This window comes from Aedes albopictus, chromosome 1 (genome assembly GCF_035046485.1).
Source record: "Aedes albopictus strain Foshan chromosome 1, AalbF5, whole genome shotgun sequence".
In the NCBI taxonomy this organism is placed as follows: Eukaryota; Metazoa; Arthropoda; class Insecta; order Diptera; family Culicidae; genus Aedes; species Aedes albopictus.
In genome coordinates, this window is record NC_085136.1 from 56,966,491 (window position 1) to 56,994,102 (window position 27,612).

The 27,612-nt window shown below is 40.6% G+C and overlaps 1 protein-coding gene across 1 annotated transcript; it reads left to right on the forward strand.

Moving 5' to 3' along the window:
• Positions 1-10,091: 10,091 nt before the first annotated feature.
• On the forward strand, positions 10,092-24,461 carry LOC115264856 (lipid storage droplets surface-binding protein 2). The gene is made up of 3 exons (XM_029868889.2): positions 10,092-10,658; positions 23,085-23,522; positions 23,594-24,461. The coding sequence occupies exons 1-3, from the start codon at positions 10,505-10,507 to the stop codon at positions 23,962-23,964; spliced, it is 963 nt and encodes a 320-aa protein (XP_029724749.2). The 5' UTR covers positions 10,092-10,504; the 3' UTR covers positions 23,965-24,461.
• Positions 24,462-27,612: the final 3,151 nt, after the last annotated feature.

The following is a 27,612-nucleotide window of genomic DNA, read 5'->3' on the forward strand; positions in this document are numbered from 1 at the left end:
AACTGGGCGATGGACTTCCATGAAAATCGTTCAAGGTGTTACGTCTATTTGTCTGTGCCCAAATCTTCCATGTGCTCCTACAGAAGTGTCACAAAGAATTCTCTCACGAAATCTGGAATGAATTGCTTCACCAATTCCTCCATGATTTTTCACAAACCATTTCAGAGAATCGCCCATGGATTACTTCAGAAATACCTCTGGAAATTGATTCAGGAATTTCTCTAGGCATTCGTTTCAAGAATCTATTGGAGATTCCTTTAGAAAACCTACCAAACATTTCCTAAAAAATTATTCTAAAAAATCTTGATAAAATATTGTTTTGAAAATTTGTCGGAATATTCGGTCAAAAATTTCTCCTATTCTACAAATTCCATAAAAAATACTTGCATGGTTTACTTCTGGAATTCTTCCGTTTTTTGTTCCAAAATATTAACTATGATTTTGAGCAGAAATTCCTCCAGGGATTCTTTCATAAATTCGTTCAAAGACGAGTTCAGAGATTCCTACAGAAATTGTTTGACATTTTTTCAGAAAGTTCTCCAGAGATTGCTTTATTAAAACTTTCAGTACCGCCTTCTGAAAATATTTCAAATGTTTCAAAAGCTCCTCCAAAAATTGATACTGTGGTTACTTTGGAAATTCATCCAAGGATTCCACCAGAAATTCCCACAGCTACTTCCAATTTCTCCAGGAATTCCACTAGGAATTCCTCCGTAAGGTTTCACAAAGAATTGTGTAAGAAAGTTCTGTATGAGTTTCTGCAGAAATTTCTCCATGGATTCTTTAGAAAATCCTTCATTTCATTTATTCTATTTTTTCGGAACTTCTAGAAAGTCAGAAGACTTTCCAAAAAAAAAACCGTTTGGAAATTTCTTTAAGCGTTCTCTTAAACGATTTTCCAAGGTTTTATTCACAAAATTTCTCCGGAGTTTACCTTAGAAATTGCGCTAGTTTTTTTTTTTTGAAAATCTGAATTTTTGTCCTGGGATTTCTTTAGAAATTCCTTCAGGGACTCCTTTTTATAAAAATTGTGAGATCCATTCGGGAATTCACTGTAGGGATTTCTATAGAAACTCCCTTAGGGGTTCCTTTACTTATTGAGGGATTCTTCAGAAAATCTTCCGTGGCTTTTATTATAAATTTGACTAATAATTTCTTCAGAAATATCTCCAGATTTTCCTCCAGAGATTTCCTTACATATTTCTCCAATGATTACTTCGAAAAATCTTCCATCGATTTTTCGATGATTCTTTCATGGATCATTGCTTAAATTTATCCTAAGATTCATTTGAAAAAAAAAAAATCTTTCAAGAGTTTCTATACAAAATCTCCAAGGATTCTTAACCTTCCAGGACGCGCGTCATCAGGCAACCTAAACTGCACCGCGCTCGCGCTGTATACGTTGAGCGAATTTTTCTGGCAGTGTTGTACTTTTTACAACAGCGCGCGTCCTGAAGGGTTAAAGAAATTCTTTCAGGGACTTCTTTGAAAATTCCTGGTAGATTTACTTTAAAAACTCATCCTGGAAATCCTGAGGAAATTCAGTCAGAAATTCTTTCACAAAATCTTCCAGAGACTCCTTTAGACTTTTGAAAGTCCTCCAGGAATTTCTCCAAGAACTCCTTAAGGAAGTTTTGCTCGGATAGCTTACAAAAAGCTTACATGGATTCCTTTAGAAAAACCTTCAAGAATTTCTTTCGAAAAATCCAGGAATTCATCTACAAACTTCTTCAGATTTGTTTTTTTATAGAGATTCCACCAGAAATTTCTCAATGCATTCATCAAGAAATCTTTCCATAAATTTTCTCAAAAATACTCTATGGATTTTTTTTTATAAAACGGAAACGGAAAACGGATTCATTAGAAATCAGAAATTCAGAACTCCTTCAAAATTTTCTCAGAAGCTTTCCAAAGAATTTTCTCCGAGAATTGCTTCGGAAATTCTACAAGAGATTATTAAGGAAAATTCCCCAGATTGCTCCAAGGATTTTGCATGAAAGTCTTTTTCAGATAATCGATCTATGGATTCTTGAAATATTATTGCTTTTTCCGAAATTCTTTCAGGAATTTATTTAGAATTTTCTTCCGATTTTTTTTAATCATTCTGAAATTTCTTCAGTGATACTTTCGGAAATATCTAGACTTCTTCAATATTCCTAGAATAACTTCAGAAATCTCAGCAGGGCTTTTTTTCAAAAGTTGTCCATGAATTCTTTCAGAAGTAGATCCAGCAGTTTCTCCAGGAATCGCTCAAGCGGTTCCTTCAGAGATTCTTCCAGGTATTCATCCATAGAAATGTACCAGTGAAGGGGCGCTGAAATCGGGGAGCCTTGACTAACTGGCTCTGATTTTACCATGACAGCATTGAAAATAATTTACCACAAATCTTGTCGGTAATCTGCCCAAGCATGAATGAGATGGAGATGAAATTATCTGAATTTATCGAAATTAAGTATATTCACGTGATATTTTGAAGAGATTCACCCCCATCTACGCCTATACATGTATTGAATCAAACTCTCTTTTAAAACTACAATGTACTCGAAAAACACAAAATTTATTTAATGATTTCAATGGATTTGAAATTTTGACTAGTGACTTCTTTCAAGATGCTGGCTGATCATAGCATTGAGACGGACTTGAGAATCAAAGAACATGCTTGAAAATGTGGAAAAGTGTAAATTTGCCAAAAAAAATACCCCAGGAATTCCTCAAGCAAATTTTCTTGACAATCTGAAGAAGTTTCTCAAGAAATTTCTCAATAGATTTTTGCTGGAACTAGTTTATGGGTTTCTTCAGATTTTTTCAAGGTATTTATCCAAAAGTTCTTCAGGAATTTTTAAGAAATTGTTCCAAAGATTGCAAGACAAATTCATACATGTTTTCCATTAGATATTTCTGAAAGAATTGTTTCGTGGTTCGAATTAGAATTTCCTCGAACTATTTTCTTAGGGAATTCTCCAGGATTTTTTCTAAAAGTGTCCTTGGATTTTTTTTTTAGGAATGTCCTTGTTGTCCCAGCAGCTTTTTTATAGTCTCTCTACAGTTTCAGTATTACATTACAGCAATTCCTCCTGAGATTTCTGCATGAGTACCTTCGGAGATTCCTTCAGAGATTCTTGCATGAACTCCTCTATGGATGCATTCAGTTTTTTCCCAAGATTTCTTCCAGAAATTCTTGTTGAAGTTCCTCCAGTTCCTCCAGCCGGCAATCCACGTAATAAAAAAATCAACGGCCCCTCCCCCCGACCCTCACTTGGAAATTCGGTTAACCCCGTTCTTCTTTCCTTCTTTCCGGTCAGGCTAAGGCCGGGGTGGCCTCTGCTGTACATAGTAGCCGCCTCCATTCCACTCGGTCCATGGCTGTTTGTCTCCAGTTCCGCACTCTGCGTAGGGTCCGCAGATCGTCCTCCACTTGGTCGACCCACCTAGCTCGCTGCGCTCCACGTCTTCTTGTACCGGTCGGATGACTCTCGAGAACCATTTTAGTCGGGTTGCTATCCGACATCCTGATGACGTGACCCGCCCACCGTAGCCTCCCGATTTTCGCGGTATGGACGATGGTTGGTTCTCCCAGCAGCTGATGCAGCTCGTGGTTCATTCGCCTTCTCCAAGTCCCGTCTTCCATCTGCACTCCGCCGTAGATGGTACGCAACACCTTCCGTTCGAAAACTCCAAGGGCGCGTTGGTCCTCTGCACGTAGGGTCCATGTTTCGTGCCCATAGAGGACGACCGGTCTAATCAACGTTTTGTAGATGGTTAACTTCGTGTTACGGCGAACTTTATTCGATCGTAGAGTTCTGCGGAGTCCAAAGTAGGCACGATTTCCTGCCACAATGCGCCTCTGAATGTCTCTGCTGGTGTCGTTGTCGTCGGTCACCAGTGAGCCCAAGTACACGAATTCTTCAACCGCCTCGATTTCATCACCGTCGATATGAATTCGGGGTGGCGGGCGCGGTGATTCCTCCCTGGAGCCCTTTGCCATCATGTACTTTGTCTTCGACACATTAATGACTAATCCGATTCGCCTGGCTTCACTCTTTAGTCGGATGTACGTTTCCGCCATCGTCTCAAATTTACGAGCAATAATATCAATATCATCGGCGAAACCAAGCAGCTGAACGGACCTCGTGAAAATCGTCCCACTCGTGTTTATCCCCGCTCTTCTTATTACACCCTCCAAAGCAATGTTGAACAGCAAGCACGAAAGACCATCACCTTGCCGTAACCCTCTGCGAGATTCGAAGGGAGTCGAGAGTGTCCCTGATACTCGAACTACGCACATCACTCGATCCATCGTCGCCTTGATCAACCGTATCAGTTTATCCGGGAATCCGTATTCGTGCATAATCTGCCATAGCTGTTCTCGATCGATTGTATCATACGCCGATTTGAATTCGATGAACAAGTGATGTGTGGGCACGTTGTATTCGCGGCATTTCTGCAACACCTGGCGGATGGCGAACATCTGGTCCGTTGTAGCGCGTTCACCCATAAATCCAGCCTGATATTGCCCCACGAACTCTCTTGCAATCGGTGATAGACGGCGGCATAAAATTTGAGAGAGTATCTTGTAGGCAGCGCTCAGTAGTGTGATCGCGCGGTAGTTCCCGCAATCCAACTTGTCGCCCTTTTTGTAGATGGGACACACGATACCTTCCATCCATTCCTCCGGTAATACTTCCTCCTCCCAAATCTTGGTAATGACCCAGTGTAGTGCTCTCACCAGTGCTTCTCCACCGTATTTTAGAAGCTCGCTTGGTAGTTGATCTGCTCCAGCGGCTTTGTTGTTTTTCAACCGGCCAACCTCCTCCTCAATCTCTTGAAGGTCAGGGGCCGGAAGTCTTTCGTCCTGTGCACATACTCCTAGATCTGTTACCACGCCACCTCCGGTACTTTCAATGTCGCCATTGAGGTGCTCATCGTAATGCTGCCGCCACCTCTCGACCACCTCACGCTCGCTCGTGAGAATATTCCCGTGATTATCTCGGCACATGTCGGCTTGTGGCACAAAGCCTCTGCGCGAACGGTTCAGCTTCTCGTAGAACTTTCGTGTGTCCTTAGCGCGGTACAGCTCTTCCATCGCTTCGCGATCTCGTTCTTCCTGCTGGCGCTTCTTCATCCGGAAGACTGAGTTCTGCCTGTTCCGCGCCTGTTTGTAACGTGCCTCATTCGCTCTCGTACGGTGTTGCAGCATTCTCGCCCATGCTGCATTCTTCTCGTTTTTCAACTGTTCACATTCGCCATCGTACCAGTCGTTTCTGTGATTCGGAGTCGCGAAGCCTAGTGCTGTAGCCGAGGTACTACCTATGGCGGATCGGATGTCCCTCCAGCCATCTTCAAGTGTAGCTGCGCCAAGCTGCTCTTCCGTTGGTAGGGCCACTGCTAACTGCTGCGCGTAGTCTTGAGCCACTTCTACGTTACGCAGCTGCTCGATGTTGAGTCGCGGCGTTCGACTTCGACGCGTGGTGATAACTGTCGAAAGTTTTGAGCGCATGCATACAGCGACTAAGTAGTGATCCGAATCTATATTCGCACTGCGGTATGTGCGGACATTGGTTATATCCGAGAAGAATTTACCGTCGATTAGAACGTGGTCGATTTGGTTTTCTGTTTGTTGGTCGGGTGATCTCCAGGTGGCTTTGTGGATATCTTTGCGGGGGAAGAAAGTGCTTCGGACTACCATACCACGGGAGGCTGCAAAGTTTACGCATCGCTGGCCGTTATCATTCGATACGGCGTGCAGGCTGTTTCGCCCGATTACCGGTCTGTACATTTCCTCCCTTCCTACCTGCGCGTTCATGTCGCCGACAACGATTTTCACGTCACGCGGCGAGCAACCATCGTATGTTTGCTCTAACTGCGCGTAGAACGCTTCTTTCTCGTCATCGGGTCTCCCTTCGTGTGGGCAGTGGACGTTGATGATGCTGTAGTTGAAGAAACGGCCCTTAACTCTCAACATGCACATCCTTGCGTTGATCGGCTGCCACCCGATCACACGTTGTCGCATCTTGCCCAACACTATAAATCCTGTTCCCAGTTCATTGGTGGTGCCACAGCTTTGGTAGAAGGTAGCCGCTCGATGCCCGCTTTTCCACACTTTCTGTCCAGCCCAACAAAGTTCCTGCAACGCCACGATGTCGAAGTTGGGATGTAGTTCGTCGTAGATTATCCTGTCACATCCTGCGAAATCTAGTGACTTGCAATTCCATGTTCCAAGCTTCCAATCGTAGTCCTTATTTCGTCGCGTGGGTCTTTGCCGATTGTATCGAGTCGTATTTTCTCCTATGTTATTCGCAATGGGGATTTTTACGGGTGGCTTATTGGGCCTACGCCAACACTCCTGTCTCGCCGGAGGGCCATCGTGCCAGTTCTGTTTAACGTCCCAACCAACACTGGGACGACCACGCTGATGGGGCTACCACCTTGGATCTAGCTGGGCGTGGTGCAGCGTTTCTTACTCAGCCGCTGGATGCCAGAACAGACGCTGTTTGAGCCGCACCTCCTTGGTGAACAGACACTCGGATCGTACCTCCTCAATCTAGCTGAAGTCAGAAGGACAACAGTTAACCCCGTTATTAGATATATATATATTCACGAGTTCTATGATCTGGCAGAGTTTCAACTTCATACTCTCAATAATCATAAAATTATCGAGAATTGAAATCGCAAAAGGTACCCGGGTACCCTGCTGGCCACATAAGGGTTAAATCCCTCCACTAATTATTCCTTGGCATTATTCCAGAAATTTCTCTACCCAAGCAACATACATGATAAAAAAAAACAGTCACGGCAGCGCATGTAAGGGTTGCACAGAAGTCACTGTGACTTACTGGCAACCTGCGCTGCCGTAACTGTTTTGTGACCATGTGTGTTGCTTGGGTAGAAAATTCTCACGAGATTCTTCTGGAGATTCCTGCAAAAGTTCCTGCAGGCATTTTTTCAAGGACTACTTCATAAATTCATTTTAACATGGATACTTTCTTCGCAATTTTTCTCAGACGTTTTACCGGCGATCCTTCAGAAGTTTTCCAGAGCCTTATTCCTTTGGTGCTTCCCAAGCATGTTTTAAAGAAAAAATAAATCTAGGAACCTGGACTGGAGTGGGTTTTTCAGCTCTTCCAGGTATTCCTTTAGAAATTCTTTTTTTTTCTTTTCAGAAATTCCCTCCGATTCCTTGAAGAATTCCTCCAGGGCTTTGACTTTCAAAAATTTCAGCAAGACATCGTCTCACATCACATGAGAAATTGTACAAGAAATTCTTCGAAGCATTTCTTTTGTGGTATCTCCAGGAGTTCTTTCAGGGATTGAGTAAGAAATTTCGACAAAGATTTCTTCAAAAACCTCTTAAGCGCTTTCCTCGTAAACTAATCCAGAAAATTTTCCGATTACTTCCTCTAGGAGTCTTTCCTTGATTTATTTTTAGAATTCCTCCAAAAGTTTCTCATGTAATTCTATTAATAATGCCTTCATAGATATATCAGGCGATTCGTCCAGGAATACCCCCAAGGATTACTTCAGGAACCCCTCCAGAGAATATTTCTCAAGTAACATTTCATATTTGAAAACATTGAACAGTGTTTTAAAACCATCATAAACCCTAAATAAAAGGTATTAGTTTTATGATGGCTTTGAAAACTTAAGTTTAAAATTGGCTCTTTCAGTCTTGACAAAATTCAAATACAGCTACTCAATCTTGTTCGACGTTTCGGTTTCATTTAGAACCTTCCTCAGGGACTCAATTATTGCCGATTTTCGCCCAGTGTTGTTTTATCGAACAATGATTGTCAGACGGATGGACTTTTCCCACACAGCAGTTAACGGTTGCGATTCGGTAACTGTGGAAAAACCCTTCCAGAGTTTTATCGCTCTGGAACTGGACACCTGGTGAAGCAATGGTGATCGATCATGCGCAAGGTGTCAAGTTTCAGAAGGGTTTTTCCACATTTACCAAATCCCAACCGTTAACTGCTGTGCGGGAAACCTCCATCCGTCCGACAATCATTGTTCGATATAACAACACTGTACGGAAAATCGATTATAATTAAGTCCCTGAGGAAGGTCGTAGCTGAGACCGAAACGTCGGACAAGATTGAATAGCTGTATTTGAATTTTGTCAAGACTGAAAGAGCCAATTTCAAGTTAAAATCTATCACGGTTTTAAAAACTTTCACAGGGCCAATTGGTCATGAAAATGTAACTTAGATTCAAAAATTGCTTCATGGAATTTTGTCTTTCTAGAAATGTTTCAAGAATTTCTTCCAGAAATCTCCACAGTTATATTCAGGAGTTTATTCAGAGATTCAAAAAACCCATTAGAAATTCAAGAATTTCTTCAGTATTGTTTGTGCAATTTGAGGAAGAACTACTAAAAAAAAACTTGAGGAACCGTTATAGGAATTTCAGAAGATATTTCCTACGAAATCACAGTAGCACTTTCAAAATGAACTTTTGTAGGAGTTTCTGCAGGAATCCCTGAAAGAATTTAAGCAGAATTCCTGAAACTGTTGGAGAAATTTCAGCAGGATTTTTAAGGTAGGGATATTTTATGAAGAAAAATTCCATGGGACAGCTTTTGAAAAAATCTCTTGCTGAAAATCCTACAGAAGTTCCTGGAGATGGTTATAAAAAAACCCTGAAGAATTTTCTGAAGAAATCCGTGGAGAAAAAGAGTTCTTGAAAGAATTTTTACAAGGATTTCCTAAAGGATACCCTCTAGAAGATTTTCTGAAGTAATCCCAGGCGAAGCTTCAGAAGCAATTCATGAAAAGCTTCCTAAATAAGCTCTTGAAGAATTTTCTGAAAAAATCTGAAGATATCCATATTGCAATTTTAGAAGGCATCCATAGAAGATTATCTATGCAGTGCCGATGTTTTAAGCGCATTTTTGCCATGAACAATGCAATAAAACCAAAAACATTGGGCGCCATGTTGAATCGAATGCTGAGAAGCTGATTCTGGCCCTTCGTCATCCCCCTGCTCAATCCTGAATTGCCTGTTCGGTGCTTTTTTTACGAAAATAGAAATTTCGGTAGTTTCGGTAATCGATTTTACAGAGACTCAGAACACCAACTGTGTTCTTTGGGCTTCGTGGCCGAGCGGTTAGCGGCGTCAGTCGTTTAGGTGTCTCGTAAGCCTCGGAGTGTGGGTTCGATTCCCGCTCCAGTCGGGGAAAATATTTCGTCAAACGGAAAATTCTCCACTGGGCCACTGGGTGTTATATGTGATGTCCGTTGTCGAATGTTTGTACTGTTCAGTCTGTAGAGGCAGTAAGGTCGAAGACGGTGTAATTGTCTTTTTTTTAACACCAACTGTCAAAAACGGGTGCAAAAGGATAACAATCCATTATTTCTGTATTCAGCTTTCTATTTTCGTCATAAATTCACGGAACACTGTATTCAAAATTAATTGTGTAAAAATTCCTTTACGGATTATCCCAAGGAATCCCTTGCAAGTTCTTTCATGGAAACTCTGGAAAATATTTGTTTCATAAGCCTTGGAGTGCGGGTTCGATTCCCGCTCCAGACGGTAGAAACTTTTCGTCAAACCAAAAATTCTCCACTGGATGTTTCGTTTATCCGTTGTTTTAAGTGATCATTCTGTCTTTGCAACCTCTTGTTTAAGACAGTGTAGTGTCTGTTTTGATTGTTCATGAAACGCGTGTAAGCAAATCCTCCAAGAATCCACACAGGACTCCTTGAAGATCTTGCACCGTGATAATCGAAAGTGTTAAGCGTGTTTTGTTTTACAACTATTCTGTCATTGAAAATGAGCAGGTGTCAGCAAAATATATGATTATGCTGATTTATGAAGAACATTCCAGTAAAATTCCAAAATTAGTTACATCGTTTCAAAACAAAACGGAAACCGAATTTTTGCTCTTTGAACCGCGCGTCCAATCCCAGTCGGTCACGCTACTTCCACAGCCAGTGAGTGCACTGATAAACCTCCACAATCCACACAGGGCCTGCTCCTTATCAGCTGGCTGGCTGGTGGAAGTTCTTTCCGAAACTTGGTCAGCTCCTAGCAGAGAGATAACCCAGCGGCTACGGGTATAAATACCGCGCCCAATCATCTAATCCGAACCATTTCCCCGTACACAGCTAACTAGAAGAATCAATCGAATCGAATCGCCGGTCCGGTCGGTGTTGTCCATTTCGATTTCAATCCAAGTAAACTGTGGCTTTTTTTTGGTAGAACGCATAAGCGTCGCGACGCTTGCAGTAAGTGAGTGCATCCCAAAGAAGGGAGAGAGTGGTGCTGAGAGAGAGAGAACAAGGAACGTGAGAGAGTGATAATCGTAGGAAGCGGACTGCTGCGTGCGGACTAGAAGCTAGCTGGTACCATCGGTAGCTCCTCATTCGATTGCCGGACGTCGTCAAACGGTGAAGTGTCGAGTGTTGTAACACCGTAACTTGTGTCTAGAGAAAGACCTGATAAAAAAAGTGATTGATTGTGTGAAGTGTGGAACTTTGGAACTAAGAAGCAATCCGTAAGAAGAAACATGTCGGCTAAAGTGCAACAAGAAAACGGAGAAGTTTGCTCGAGCGGAGATGCGAGCCTGTTGCCGCATCTGGAGTCGCTGGACCGTATGCTGAAGTTGCCGGTTGTGGACGCCACTTGGCAGCAAACGCAAAATGTCTACGGACGCGTGAAAGGTAAGGGATTGTGGTTTTGTGGAGGTTAGAGTGAAGAACAATAGAGCCGAAGGGTCTATTGTTCGGCGAACACGTTGTAGCGTTGACTCTCGTAATTGAAAATGGCCGGTCGCTTGCAAGTGCGCTGGACTCGCCACAACTGGACTCTCAATCAGTCCGGACTTTTATATAATCAATTCATTTGACATTGAGGTCATCTGCTGCCTTGGCGGCTCGTTAAGTCAAGTGTGATTGTCCAGAACGGCGAGAGAATCTCGCACCGATCGCAGTTGGCTGTGTTCCTTGCATTGTTGAGTTGCCACGTGATTCTAGGGCAAACACAATCGCGCATAGCCTACTGAGATACGATGCAGTCAGAAACGCATCCTGCGACGCAATTGCGTTTCAACATTTCGGGGGTGAGGTTATTTTCCATCCGATTCTCTCTCCGTTCTGGTCTCTTGCTGCGCATTCCTCACTTCCAAAAAAGTGCTACGTGACCGATGGCAGTTGTCTTCTTCGGCTGCTTCGCGGAACGCACACTGAAATCCAATCAATACACAGGGAACAACGTTCCATAAGCGGCTTATTGTCTCTGCCGTGTTGTTGTGAGGGGTGCGGCGGAGAACTCTTTCGAAGCATGTATAGAATTGGTCGAAAAGGCAAAAAATGCACAAACGTCAGCATGACTCAATCGAAAATCGAACACAACAAAAATTTAACACTTCTTCGATGATCAGGTGATTCCGCCGCTCCCCGTGCCATTTGGCACGATCGTTTTCTGCTGTGTTGAAGTCGATCCCCCCGTCGGAGAAGGGAGTCTTCACTGAAGCGTGCGGTCAGTTGAGCAGGTTCCGCAGTGGAGCCCAAACAAGAACCGCTAGCGTTGTTGTTTGCCGCACCGCAGGAATGCCATGCTTCCCCTCGTCTTTCCAAGAATATTTAGGGGATTCTGGGGTGATATTCAACTCTTTAGAACTAAACGATTTTCAGGGACTTTCCCAAAGAAGTTATGGCAGATCTTCCGTGTAGATCAGCTATTTGAGATCGACATCTATCAGTTTTTCAGTGACTCGAAGGTGCTCTTCACCCCAGGTTAACCTACATATTGCAGACTCCACATGTTGGGAGTCGCGGAAGAGGCTACGGCAAGGGAGGGACGAACCAAACAAACCGGATCAACTACTTCCCCGCGCACCAGCGCAAAAGTAATGATCTTTGGTCCGAGCGAGGCGCGATGACTCGCGCAACCCGACCACGTCACACGTCGATCGACGAGGATCCACCACAACACAACTCAACCGCGGGCATCGTCGTCATGTTCGCATCGCATGATCGCAGCAACGCGACGGTGACTACCGAGAAGCGTCGAGAGTATGAAACAAAAACCAAGTAGACTGCGCCCTCTATGGTTTGCTCTCACGTAGGCTCCGAGCTTCGAAGTCCGGTCGGTCTACTTGGATGAGTGTTTTCCACTTTTTTCATGTTCTCTTCTGTGTGTGGATATAATATGCATTTCCCTCAGCCAGCCAGCCTACTGCGCTCTGACTATTCGGCTGGTATTGCGCTCGTCGGTTGAAGTTGTACTTTGGACCCAATTCAGACCAATCGGGGCGAGCACAGAGCAAACACAAAGCACAAGAAGATGACTACGACGAAGACGACGACGACGACTCATGTTGTCGTCAGTCAGGCGATGTTGTTGATGTTGTGTTTGAATCACAACCGAAAATAATGCTGGTTCGGCGGAAATTTTTCCGCTTATTAGGCGCTTATTCAGCTGGGCGAAGGACGGGGATACCGCACGCCACTACTACTAGATCATAAACAACCGGCGCGATTGTAGCGGAAGTTTTGATGAAGGAGACATTTGTCTGGTTTCAATTGGACGTGATAACCCCCAAATGTCGCGTGGTTGTCCACGTCGGGATGGATGATAACATGATTAGAAGCAGCTCTAACTGGTTCGTGAAGTAATTCTGAGATGTTTTCAACGACATAAATTGAGTTATTGCGTAGTACTTGTTTGTTCAGCTGAAGCTCTTATCGCTGATCGCAGCAAGGTTGATGGGAAATTGCGACAAGCTCTTGTTATCTCGGAGTTAGCGTCCAAGTCATAAGTGTCGCATGTTCTATTAGAGGGTTCTTGCTGCGACTCCCGCACATTCAGCTGCAATATTACCAAGAATAACACAGAAATCACACGAAAACGAAGATGAATTCAGTCACCCCGATAGGAATAAGACAAACACAATCGCGAATTATCCTACTCAACAACACAAGTGATCCGCTAAATCTAAATGTTGAATATTTAAGATAAGTTTGCAAGCACTTTTTTCAGTAAAATTTGCAGATGGCATAGCACTACCAGCCATTTCTCAATTCGGCCAGCCAATTCAAAACAACGCAGAGCAAAGAAAACGCGTGACAGATGGTTTTTGAAACGCAGCCGCTCGCGCGCACAGCCTGCCACGATCCCCCTATCAACCAAACTTTTAATGTTTCGTAGAAATTTATATTGACATGCATTCTTCTATTTCTAAAATAAACACTTTTAGAAACCCGGTGAGAAATAGGAAGCAATTTGACTCAAGTGTGAAATTCACTATGTTTTCAAGACCTACTAAAGTTCTATAAAGCAAACTATTCAGAACGCTGTACGCCTTGCAATCTCCTGAATCATTTTCTAAGTATTTCAAGAAGCTTTCAGGAATTTTTAAAATTGAAATTCAAAGTTCCAGCTAAAAATCTCGATAGAACATAATATGTAGCTGCTCACAGTCTGATGCTTGAGTATCAAGAATCTAAAGTTTTGAATGATCGACATTCGAAACAGAAAAAAAAGTTTAAAAGTTTTCGGTTAAAAGTTTTTTCAAATATTTGGAACAATAATTTCATCGGGGATTTCTCCAGGAATTCCCTGATAAATTTAGCAGGGCATCACTTGCGAAATGCCTTCAGGAAACTATTGGAACATCATCCAGGCTTCTCTCGATACTACCTCTAGGGATTTCATCGAAAATTTCTTCAAGAATTCATAGGAGAATTTTTTTCAAAAAATTCTTGAAAAAATACTCGAGGGATATCATTAAAGATTCATCTAGTAAATGTTATCGAAAAGTCCTTGGGCATACCATTTCCTTCGGAATCGTTTCTCCGAGGGTTCATTCGTAAATTTTTCTGAAATTTCTTCCGCAAATTTTCTTAGATTACTACCTACACTGTTACGCAAACTTGATGAAAGATTTATTTAAGAATTTCGAATATCTTTCAGATGTTGTGGCGGAATTCCTCCTAGAGTTTTTCTCGGGGTTCCCCTCTTGATAATTTTCTGCGATCCCTTCCGTTATTTCTCTTGGGACTTCCCCAGGAGATCTTGCCGGAATTTCTCCCGGAGTTTCTACAGGAGTCATTTCTGGGATTTCTACTGTAAAGGGCTCCCCAAGGATTTTTTGAGGAGTTTTTAACGAACTTTCTGCAGGAGTTTCTTCCAAAGTTTCTCCATCAGTTTTTTTCAGAAATTTTCAAAATTTTCATGAGCTTTCATCAAATATTTTTTACGAAATTTATATAGGAATTTCAGCCAGGATATTCCCTGCAATTTCTCTCGGAGTTGCTCCCGGTTCCTTCCGGTGTTTGTCCGAGGACTCTGTCAGAAATTTTCTGAGCTTTCTCCTAAATTGTTTCTCCTAGAGTTTCTCCCGGGGCTCCTCGAAGTTTCTCCAAAATTTCCTTTAAAAATTTCCGCAATTTCCATGAGTATGTTTCAAGATTTACTCACGGAAATGTTTCAGGAATTTTAGCCGGGATATTTCTTTTAGGTATTTCACTCGGAGTTTGTCTTGGTTTTCTCGAAAGATTCCAGCCGGTGCCCGTTCCTAGGGTGTGTTTCAGATTTTTCTGAACTTTCTTCTCATTTTTTTCTCCTACAGTTTCTATCAGGGTTTCACTTGAGAATATTACATTATCCCTTCCAGTGATCCTCTTGGGAATTCCCCAAGGAGATTTTTCCGGAATTTCTCCCAAAGTTTCTTGGGGTTTTTACTAGACCTTTCCAAAGGATTTCTTCAGAAATTTTTGACGAATTTTCTGCAGGAGTTCCTCCAGGGTTTCTTTCCGGAGTTTATCCAAAAATTTCTTCCCGAAATGTTCGTGAGCTTGCTTCTCAAATTTCTCACGGAATTTATACAGGAATTTCGGGCGGGATATTTTCTATAGGTTTTTCAAACGGAGTTTCTTCCGATGTTGATCCTAGGATGTTTCTCAGACTTTTTCTGGAGTTCTCCTAAGATTCATCAGTTTTTCTCATGACTTCTTTCAGAGCTTTTCCCAAACTTTGTCGTAGTTGTTTACAAGTTTTGTAACAGTGATCCTGAGGTATTCTTTACAGATTTTCTCGGGATTATTCCCAGAACTCTTCCAACGATAGTTATCCCGAAATGCTAGGTGCACCTTTTGGGATTTTTTTTATTAGTTGCTGAATAAAAAGTTGCTGAAGAAAGCTCGAGAGGAACTTTGGAAGAAATTCTGGGACACATCGGAAAAAAAGTCCTGGAAGGAATTATCAAGGAAATTTTAGAAAGAACTCCGAAAACTTCTACTATAAATTCAGGGAGGAGGGAAAGCGAGCCTGAAAAACCACAACAGGGATATTCCAGACGTAACTTTGGGCAAATTTGGGAAAAATCTTCGGAAGGAATTCAGCGAGAAACTACGCTGGAAGCATATCGCTAAAACTTCTTGAAGAAATCCTAAGAGAGGCTCCTCGAAAAACTTCTGCAGAGTTTCTGGGAGAAATTTTCTCTAGGGTATCCTTCAGAAATTGCTCTAGGGATTTCTGCACAAAATTGCACAAGATTGTTTAAAAAAAATCTGCGGAGGATAGCTTTAGAAACTCCTCCATGAACTTCTTTATGAATCCCTTCAGAGATTCCTCTAGATATTTGTTCGGAAATTCTTCAAGCTGTTTCTTTTAACTTTTGGAAAATCCAGAAATTAATTTTGAATGGCTCTCAATGGTATGGTATGGTATGACATGGAGTGATATTTTCTAACGGAATACATAGGACCATTGCAGAAATGTGTGGCGAAATCTAAAATCAGCTTTATATAAAAATTTCAGAGTAATTGAAAGGCATTTTTGGACTCGTTTAGGGGCAAATTCAGAAGGAATGCATGGATGATTTTTTAAGGAAGTTTTTAGAGAAATTCAGGAAATGAATTAAAGATTTGAATCCCTGGAGTATACCAAGAATTTCTTCAGTATTTCCTCTGATGATTCCTTCAGAATATTTTAAAGGGATGAATTTCTTGAAATTCTTAAACTTTCGTAAAATACTTTTAAATTTTATAGACTTTTTTCAGGAGATTCCTCAAGAAAGTACTCCAGGGATTCAAATCTTTAATCATCCAACAGAAACTATTCTATAGATTCATCCAGAAATTTCTCTAAAATCTTCCCTAAAAATCTTTCACACATTCTTTCTGAATTTGCTCCTAGATGAGTTCGAGAATTTCTATCAATTAATATGAAAGTTCTATAAATCAATTTCTTGAGATTTCTTCACACATTTATCCAATGGTTCCACTAGACAACCTTCCATGGAGATATCCTTATTAATGTCTCTGTGGATTCCTTAAAAAAACCCTTCGGAAAATATTCCACGGATTCCATCAGAAAATCAGATATAAATGATTTTACAAATGTATACAAATACTCCTTTGGAAAATCTTCCAGGGCACCTTCACGAAACGCTTCCGAAGTTTCTGTAAGAAACTCCTCCAGGGAGTCTACAATGGTTCCTTCAGAAACTTTTCTGGGGTTTTCTCGGAAAATGTTCTGGGGATCTTTTTACGAAGCCCACTAAGGGTTTCTGCAGATATTTCTTCAATGATTTGTTGAGAAATTCCTATATCGGCTCCTTTTAAGAATCCTCTCTTTAATCCTCTAGAAACTCAAGGAATTCCTCCAGACATTTATCCTGAGCGGTTTTCAGATAGTTTCCCATGTTTCTTTTTCTCAGAAATTATTCCAATGATTCCGTCAGAAAATCTCCCATGGACATTTTTAGAAATTTTTGGAATTCTGCATATCTGATTTTCTGATAGAATCCGTGGAAGATTTTCTGAAAGGCTCCCTAAGAATTTCCTTCGGCGATTTTTTCAGAAAATCTTTCAAGGATGCAATCGGAAACTTTCTCCAGGCATTTTTTTAGAAATTCTTCAGGGGAGCTCCACTGGGGGTTTCTATGCAAAAATTCTTGAAGGTATCTTTGAGAAAATCTTTCATAGATTGTCTTACAAAATTCCACAAAATTTAGAAACTCTTCAGGTAATTCTTTCAGAAAATATTCTAGGGATTCCCATAGGATTTCTTTTGCAGAGATTTGTTCAGAAATTCCTCTAGAGGTTCCGTTTAGAGATTCCTCAAGAAACTTCCAGAAAATCTTCCAGGGATCCTCCAGAAATTTATCCAGAGCGACTTTAAGGAAGTTTTCAGTTTTTTTATGAACTTAGTCCAAAGATTCCATTAGCTACTCTTCCGTAGATTCCCTTAAAATTTCCTCCACAGATTCTTTCAGAAAAGCCTTCAGGGATGCAATCGGAAACTTTCTCAAGAGATTTTCACAGAAGCTCTTTAACATTTCTTGAGGGAATCTTTAGGAAATCTTTCATAGATTTCCTCATAAAATTCGAAGGTGGCTCAAATTTCCCAAATGAAAAAAAAAAACATTCAGAAACATCTGCAGAGACTCCTTCACAAATTCTTTCATACACCAGGGATTTCATCAGCAATTCCTCTGAGAATTAGTTTAGAAATATTTCCAGGAATTCTTCTACAAAATGCTCCAAATATTTTTAAAATTCTTATATTTTTCAAAAATTCTTAAAATCTCCAAATTTTTATTCAGAGATTCTGTAAGAAAGTCCTCCAGGGATCAAAATCATCAATCATCCTACAGAAACACTTCTACAGATTTCTCCTGAAATTTCTCTAAAAACTTCTATGTAATCCTTTTGCAATTGCTCCTAGAAATATCCAAGATGTTTTTTTTTAATTTCCCCGGAATTTCTATGTAAATTTCTCCTAACTCTGCTTCTTAAATTCCTCTAATAAAGTAAACTTACTTTAGATTCGTTCACACATTTCTCTAAGGGTCCTCTGAAAACCCTCCCCGGATATAGCCACATAAGTTTCTCTAAAAATTCTTTCAAAAAATCCCCCGAAAGAGTTTCCGGAAAATCTTTCACGGATCTTTTCAGAAAATCAGATCTACAGGATTCCAGAAATTTTTACAAATATTCCGTTTGAAAATCTTCCAGGGATCCTTTACGAAATGCTTTCAAGATTTCTGTAAGAAATTCCTCTAGGGAGTCCTTCCAATATTCTTCCTAGAATATCTACAAACATATCTCCACGGGTTCCTTGAAAAACAATTCTTGGAATTGTTCCAGAATATGTTCTTCTAGGCGTTACTTTAGGGAACCCACTCAGGATTCCGTCAGAAATGTCCTCAGGGGTTTGTTCAGAAGTTTCTCTTGAGGTTTCCCCAAAATTTTACACTCTTTCTGAAAACCTTGCCCATTATTTCATAAATCATACCAGGGATTGAGAATTCCTTTCGAAGTTTTTCCAGGAAATCCTTTAGAAATTTCACTGAAGCTTTTCGTAAGAAATTTTCTTGGTAATTTTTAAAGATAATTCTCCAGGAATCCAAATCATTAAGTATCCTCCAGAAACTCCTCTATAGATTCTTCCATAAATCTTCAATGTATTCCTTACAAAAACTGCTCTAAGATGTGTCTAAGAATTCCTTCCAAATACTCTTGAATTTCTACAGAAATTCCTACGAAGCATGTTTCTTAAACTCCTCTAGTAAAATGAACTTTAGATTCCTCCACAAATTGCTCCAAGGGTTCCACTAGAAACCCCTTATAAATATCTATGGATTTCTTTTTTTTTATTCTTTGGAAACCTTTTCGGAACATCTTCCACGGATTCCATCAGAAAATCAGATATACAGGATTCTAGAAATTCCTACAAACATTCCTTTAGAAATTCTTACAGGGATTCTTCATGAAATGCTTACCTGGTCTCAGTAAAAAAAAATCACCAGGGAATCTTTCCGATGTTCCTCCAAGAATATCTCCAAAAATATCTTCAAGGGTTCCTTTAGAAACTCTTCTGGGAAGTGTTTCGGAATATGTTCAAGGGGTTCCTTTAGGAAATTCACCCAGAATTCCGACAGAAATTTCCCAAAGAATTTGTTCTGAAATTCCTCCAGCTGTTTCTTTTCAAGATTCCTCAAGAAATTTCCAGAAATTTTTCCAGAATGTTTTTTCGGGAAGTTTACTTGGTTTTCTCTCAGAAATTAGTTCAAAATTTCCATTGGAAAAACTCCCAGATCCCAGATTGTTTCAGAAAACCATTCAAGGATGCAATCGGAAATTTTCTCCAGGGGTTTTGTCAGAAACTCTTCCATGGAATTCCACTTGAGTTTAAATACAAAATTTATTGAAGGTATCTTAATGAAAATCTTTCATAGACTGCCATACAATTTTTTTAAAACTATTCAGGGAATTCTTCCAGAAAATAATCTAGGGGTCCTTTAAGATTTCTTCAGAATTTTTTCCCAGAAACTTGTTTAAAAATTCCTCAAAAACTTCCATAAAATGTTCCAGGGATTCCTCCAGAAATTCATCCATTACGGCTTTCAGGAAGTTTTCTATAGTGCTCTTTCTTATCTCAGAAATTAGTCCAAAGATTCCATTAGAAAATCTTCCATGGATTTCCTTAGAATTTTCTCCGGGTATTTTTTAGGGAAATTTTTCAATGATGCAATCGAAAATTTTTCTAGGGATTTTGTTAGAATCTCTTTCAGAGAATTGCACGAGGGTTTTCTACACAAAATTTCTTGAAAGTATTCATAGATTGCAGAACAAAATTCTCAAATGATTGTTTTTTTTTTTCAGGAATTCTTCCAAAGTTTTCTTGAAAAAATCCCCTTGAGATTTCTCTACAAGTTTGCCATTGGAAAACCTTAATTCATAGGTTCCCAAACTTTCTGGTGTGCGACCCCCTTTGGCCAGCAGAGGTACTTTTCGCGACCCCCCATAGGAATTCTCTCATGTGTTGTCCGTTACAGAAAAATATTCGACTGTCCCTCGCGACCCCCTGAATGAAGTCCTGCGACCCCCATGGGGTGTCGCGACCCACAGTTTGGGAAACCATGCCTTAATTAATTTCTTTAAAAAAATATTTGGGGTACCTTCAGAAACTACTGCATTGATTATTTCAGAATTTATTTCAGAGATTCATTAGGAAATTTGTTCAAAGTCCTTCACAAATTCTTCCAGGGGTTCCCGAATAAAATCATTCATAGATCCCTTTGGAGATAGCTTTACAGTTCCTCTGAGAGATTTTACCAGGGATTCCTAAAAAAAATATTGCCCATGAATTCCGTTATAAAATCCTTCATAGATTCCTTCAGAAATTGCTTCAAAGTTTCTTTCTGCAGGGATTCCTCATGAAAATCCTCCAGAGATTTCTCGGAAAATATCTCAAAGACTTTTTTCATTTTTCTATTTTTTCATATCTACGAATTTACCCAAGAACTCTTTTAGAACATCTTTCGTGAATTACATGATAAGTTTCTCCGGAAATTTCTTCAATAAATAATCCACAGTAACTTCACAGTTTCGTGTTGAGATTCTTCTGGGTATTTCTCCAAGGAATCTTCCGAAAATTCCTCCGATATAAAGTCTTCCAAAGATTCGTTCGAAGAAATTCTTTCAGAAATTCCTGCAGGGATTCTTAAAGTATATCTAATTGTGGTTCATCCAGAAGGTCTAGGTTCGTCTAGAAATTTCTTTGAGAATTTCTGAAGAAAAACTTTCTTGGGTTCCTTCTAAAACTGCCTTATGGATTTCTTCAGAAATTCTTCCACGATCCCTTTCAGAAATTACTCCAACAATTCCTTCATAAACTTTTTCAAAGATTCTTCCAGACATTCTTTCAGGCATTCATTCAGAAATTTCTCCAAATATGCTTTCAGGAATTCTTCAAATTGTTACTTTAAAAATACTTCCAGTGATTCCTTTAGGAATTCCATCGCAATTCAAAAATTTTCTTATGTTTTTTTTCGTAAATTCGTTTACAAATTCGTTCAGAAAATCTTCAAGAGATTCCTTGAGAACACCTTTTAGGGATTCATTGAGAAGGTCTTTCGAGATTCCTCTAGACAGCAAAAATTCTTCCAGAGTTTTGAAAAATTTCATACTCGGATTGCTTAAAAATTTCCTCCAAGAAGTGACTACTCTGAACTTTGAAAGCTTACAATCTTTTCTTTGATTCTACAAAATAGTAACAAATTTTGAAAACGACGTATAATCAATGCTACACCATTGATTATACGTCGTTTTCAAAATTTGTTACTGAAATGCAACTTTCTTCAAGCCAGATTCTAGATCCCATATTATCATGTTTCGGTTATTGAAAACGAACAATTTCATTAGAAAGCTGTCAATAAGACACCTAATGATAATGGTTTTCAAGGCCTTGTTTGGTTGACAATTGTAAATACTCAACCAGGACACAGACTAGTCCCAGCTGAGCATCACTAATCATCTTCAAACATTCATCACTGATCTTGAACAACATCAAACATCTCCTAGATTTCAAATATTGTTCAATCTGCAGCCTAGAAACTTCTCCGAAAGCTGCTGCTACCCTTCGCCGAGTGACACACAAAAGCTGGAAATAAACCACCTCCGCTTATCAAGGGGGGCCAGATAAGATTAGAGACATTCAACGCCCTCGCCATCAATCAATGACGCACTTCAAATCTAGACCAACATTTGAAAAGGGCGGAAGAGCCAAAATGTAAACAAATCACTTTTCAGCATAATTTGATGAAACAACTCATAAACATATGATTTTTCCTGACGTTAGCTCAAAAATGAGTTTCCACTTCTGGAAAACAATAATTTAAATAAAGGCGGATTTCCACATCTGATTTTGATCATTTCATTTGGTTGTTCCGCCAATGATCTTGCGCCTTTGAAAAAAGCACAAAAATGCACAAAATTGTTAACACTGTTGAATAAACAGTCGAGAACAGCATCTCGCCATTCATATTTATCAAATTTACACAAAACTTTTACTCCCACTTTTGATTAAAGTCGCCCCTAACTACTTACACCGTTATTGAAAAGCCTTCGTCATTACGTCGTGCTTCGGCGCCCATCAAAATGTTTGAGTGGAAATCCGCCGCGCACTTATTGCTCTTGTTGCGCACGGATGGTTCTTACGCCCAAGATCAAATCGTGCGTTTTTCATCGTAAAATTCCATAAAGTCGCTGACTGACTGCAATAAGTGGCGATAATATGGCTTCAATGTCTATTCAGGATATATTTTTCTCCAAAGGACCCAGATTTGGTTGATATGCAGTTGGTAAAGCTTCAGTGATAAAAATGTTAGCGAATGGTCTCAAATCTATTGACCGGCATAGGTCACAGCAGGTAGATTCAGCAAAAGGTGATATTGGGAACCAGGCCCGTGCACAGAAAAGGCGACTAGGGAGGGGTTTTACCCAATTTTAGCAAAGGGTGAAGAAGGCCTTGTGTATAGAGTATCGGCAATGGGAGGAGTTTAACCCCCAAAACCCATCCGTTGTGCACGGGCTTGTTGGGAACATAATATGCTGCCTGCGCTTCCCCATCGGAACTGTAGCTATATTTTTTTTCAACGCGCATTATGGACAATAGCAGGAACAACTCCCTCCTTTGCTCTACGATACTAGATAAACTGTAAAGAGTTGTTGTTCGTAGATAAGAGCTAGAATATAGATTTTAATCGAAATCTGATTGCCATTGCATTTTACTCATTGTTTTTTTACCACTCATCGTAGGCAACGTCAAGAGAAAATTTCCTTCCGCCTCCATTGTCCAATGTCAGATAAACTTCAATTAGTTACTTTTAGTTAAAAAAGCTTCAAAACCAATTTATTGCAGTGGACTAGGTTCAAAATCTATTGCATTCCACTAATTTCGATACAAAATTTCTTCGGGCGTAACAACAAAAGCGATCGATTCTAGGTAATATTGACCAGGCGTAATTCCAGTGCTGGCGACCAAGTGGCGTAGCATGTCGGGCGTAATGACCAATGAGTTTTTATTTGGGCGTAATTTTCATTTCAGTCATTTTCTTCAAGGAAAAACGCTTGTTTGTACTTTTTGACATAAAATCACCAAGAGGATAGTGTTTTCTTCTAAAACAACGAAAAAGATTGAGTGCACACGCACAAAGTGTTAAATAGGAATTAGTTCTAGATTGCGAAACTTTGCAAGCGTTTTTCTCGATTCTAACATTTTGGATATCCGCCCTTTTCACATGTTGGTCTAGAAATCTAATTTCTCCCTTCTTCGCTTCCCTTTCACCCCCATAGGTTACAATCCCCTTCTGAACTGGGCCTTCGGAACCGCCGAGGATGTGGTACACCGCGCCGTCACCATCTCCGCTCCGCTCGTTCACAAGTTCGACCGGCCGCTCCAGCTGGTCGACCAGACCGTCGTCAAGGGTATCGACCGCCTCGAGGTGAGCGCCCCGATCATCAAGGAACAACCGCAGGAGATCTACAACCAAGCTAAATCGAAGGTCCTCGGAACCGTGAAGCCGTACACCGAGAAGGTGTGCGAACTGCGACACGCCTCCCAGCAGAAGGCCGCCTCCCTGAAGGAACTCTCCTGGAAGAAAGCCAACGAAGTACTGGCCACCCAGTACGGAAGCAAGGCCGTCAACGGCGTGGACACCACCGCTCAGGCTGCCGAGCGTCTACTGGACTACTACTTCCCCAAGAGCGCCGAAGATGTCGAGGATGATAACGGTGAGTTTCGAGGGATTTGGGGTTTCCTAGATATTACAGAACTTGACCACCTTCTCTCATCTCATCAACAGCTCCCATCCCGGTCAAGGAAGACCCAGTGCTGCACACCGTCCAGACCGTGGGACGCCTGTCGAACAAAGTTGCCCGCCGCGTCTACCGTACCGTGCTGAACCAGATCAAGTGCCTGCGCAAGGAGGACGTCAAGGACTACGTCGCAACGCTGATTGCCGTCCTGCACCTGACCAGCTACCTGAACTTCTTGAACGACAAGCGGCAACAGCAGGCCGTGGAAGATACGCCCTCCGCACCAGTCTCCGCCAGCTCCAGCACCGCCTCCGCAAGCTCAGGCAGCTCCTCCAACGCCTCGGCAGTGGTTGCCACGACCAAGAGCAGCAAGACGCTCCAGCAGACGGAGAACGGTAGCGACGAGAGAACGCAGTAGGCGCGTGCTAGCTCGTATAACTCGTAACTCTATCTAGGATACGTAACGTAACGTTTGTGTGTGAGGGAATGCAAACCCATAAGCGAACTGATTAACTAGTAGAATGTTAATGTAATCGTAGATATCTTTTTGCATTTTTTGTTTCGTTCTGTCAGATGAGGGACATTGATTCATTCTTGGATCCACTGGATGCGGTCCAAGTGACGTGGTAATCGAATGTTTGAACGTGTGTTTGTGCGTGTGCGTGTGTGTGAGAATGGGAATGAATGTGCATTTACAAAAGCATTGTTTACTGTTGTAGTGCTACACCTAGGAAGCGAAGATTGTCTAGCTCTGGGAGTTTGTTTTCCACCCAGGAGCCTAGAGAAACCAGAATCGAAGCGTTTATATATTTTTCCCTATTTTCAAAACAACATTTTTAGATGAGCTATATTATTGTTTACCCGTATCTTTATATTTTTTTTGTAAAATTAAAAAGTGAAAAACGTAAACAAGAACGCAGTTTCAACAGGCTAATAATATCACAAAAACCCTTGACCGATGGAGTCACGATTCTTGCTTACGTCAATCCACTGACATTTTTTCTTACATCCTACTCTTATCAATTGTTTGCGACTCGTGCTGTGAGCGCACTACTTGTCGAAGAAACGTTAAACAAAGTCTGTCAAGCCGGCTTGATATACTTTGTGCGCGAAGGATTGTACTTTGGAATTTCGCACCTGAATAAGTTTTAAAGAAATGCCATCGCAGTAGGCGTTGTCGTTCGGACGGGCAACAATTACCACAGCAACACCTCTTGTTAAAATATCGCCAAAGAAAACACTGTGAACAATCTAGGTTCAGCAGAGTAAACAATGTCCTCGTCGTCAGTCAGCTCGAGCGTTCTAAGCCTTCCCTCTGAGCTGATACGGTTGATTGCAAAAGCCATTCCACTGGTGTTGTGTTATTCAGCTCAATTTGAATGAAAATACACTACAGTTTACAATAACAAATAACTGTGGCAAAAGCCGAGTACATGGTGAAATTGAGATTGACTTTTGCTTATATACATATGAATAAGCGCAGAACCGAATGATGATAACAAATGCGCACACATTGGCACACACATGGCGACGGACAGCGACCAGCCAACCAATAGGCGACGATTCCGCGGATGACATCGCGATCACGCCACTTGTGAACTTTGGAGCTTTGCGCGTTCATATCGCGCATCAGCGCAAAGCGTTGCGCTGCTGGCTGGAACAAGCGATGTAAGAAGGGCGACTGGCGGTGAATGGCAGCAGGCCGCGATTTACAATTAGTATCAGCATCACATTGCATTGAAACCTCAGTTGGCATTGGCGCAGGCATACACGGATGATGGGTTCATGTGACTGCCCGGCCCGGCCCGTCCATGCCTACTTAGACGTCTGACTGTTTAATATTTGGTAAGTTTAATATGTGCACAGGAAATCTGTTTTGCAAATATTTGTCGCCATCATCAGGCTCGCTCAGATGACTCGGTGATGGATGCAGCAGCAAACTTTAAAACTGGGTGCATTCGTCGATGCACTGAAACTCTGCCTTGCTTTGTGGTTATGACACAAATCGGATGATATTGGTTGTGTTTGGTTTTCCCATGGTAGTACGTTGTTCAAACAGGGGAGGTTCAAAGATCATCAATTTGCACACACCGTAATTGAGTACATTACATTGCAATGTAGGCAAAGGGTGACTCCGAATCGAGTGTTTGAATTACATCATGGGTCAGGTGAGCGTTGTCTGTTCACAGGTTATCATTCATTCATTCGAGTATTTAGGTATATACATTCGTACACGATTCGTAGGAACTAAATAATATAGTCATGGCAGTAAATTTAACCTTTCGAATCAATCGTAATCATTATGATGATTGATGAATAACATCTTCGATCGAAATTCTAATTTACAGAAAAACTAGTTTACAGTATTTTTGAACTCAGTAAGCTGATGACTTGGCTGATGATTATTTTTAAGTGTAGAATCATGCCCTGAGTTCTATAACGCGAAGAAAAAAAAAACACAGTAAAGCGATCTTTTTTGTAGACTTTTCGCCAATGCTGGCGATTTAAAATCGAGTTTTGTTCTACTTTTAAGCAAAGTTGCTCACTTAAGGCGAAACTGGAAGCATTTTCTCATTTTTTCAATTTTTGATTTTTTATTAAATAACGAAGAAATATTTTCAAAATCGGTTTTCGTGCACATGTATGGATCAAGCTATCTTCTGAATTTTTTTGAGGTGGAAAATGTTTTCCATTTTTGCAGGAACCATTTTTTTTATGGAATTTTGTCAAAAAATGGTTTCTGCAAAAACGAAAAACATTTTCCACTACAAAAAAATTCAGGAGATACCTTGATCCATACTCTACATGTACACGAAAACCGATTTTGAAAATATTGCCTCGTTATTTAATAAAAAATCAAAAACCAAAAAGTGAGGAAATGCTTCCAGTTTCGCCTTAATACATCTCGTTCTCTGTAACCAATGCTCCGATTAAGTTGAATTTGTCCTGAAATTCTCCAACATCTTTTATTTTGGCTGCAAAAGGTCGACGGTCAAAAGATCGAAGGATCAAAAAGTCGAAGCATCGAAAGGTCGAAGTAAAAATAAAAAGGGAAGATTCAAATATTACGTTACGTCCATCATTTTTCGGGTTTTCCAGACCCCCCTGCCCCCTCTGTCACGCAATTTCCATATACCCAATACACGTACTGTCACACTTTTCTAGACCCCCCCCTCCCCCAAATGTTGGACGTAATTTTTGAACGTTCCCAAATCAAATTGGACCACAGGTTATAAAACAACTACACTCCCGATCAAAAGTTTGGGTTCACCCCCTCAAAAACATGTTATTTTTACAGGCCCATATTTCCGCCAGTTTTCGCTCGGCCTCATTCAAAAGATAATAAGTCAAAGAAACTTTGAACATGATTCAGGTGAAACTTTTACAAAAATATATGAAAACTTAGATTAAAGTTGCAAAATTTTCTAAAAAATAAATAAAAACTTACGGCAGTGTCGCTGGAAATTGGGTCGACCAATTTTTAAGATGAGAACGCTAATATAACCTATTGAACTGCTTTTTACCGAGCTAAGCTAAAAAATCAAGGAAAAAAGTTATATAGTAAGTTAACTCTTGATGACATCGACCAAAAGTTTGGTTTACATTTTTTTTAATTACACGGAAAAGAATGCTGCGGTAAAAATTACCATATCAGGGGGTAAAATTGAGCGCTACCTACCAACAATTTTCAGCGGACAACAATGTCTGATCACGCCACCCACATATGCAGTTGATTTTACTATATTTCAATTGAAAGGCTTTTCTGTTATTTTTACCATGTCTGTAGTATTTTGATATCCTTGCATTTTACTACAAAAACAGTCAATTTAACAACATTTGGATCGATTTGGTGCAGTAAGTTTAACTACATTTTGTGTTATTTATAATATACGGTTGTGCAGTCGCTTTGTATGGTAATTCAGTGCAAAATTTAAGCCCCAAACTGCTGTTCATAAACAATAAATATAATGTCGAAAAAAATGTGCCCTAAATGATTTCGGATTTTATGTTTAACGGTTACGAACAGCAGCGACGGGCTTGGTGGTCTAGTGGCTACCGCTTCTGA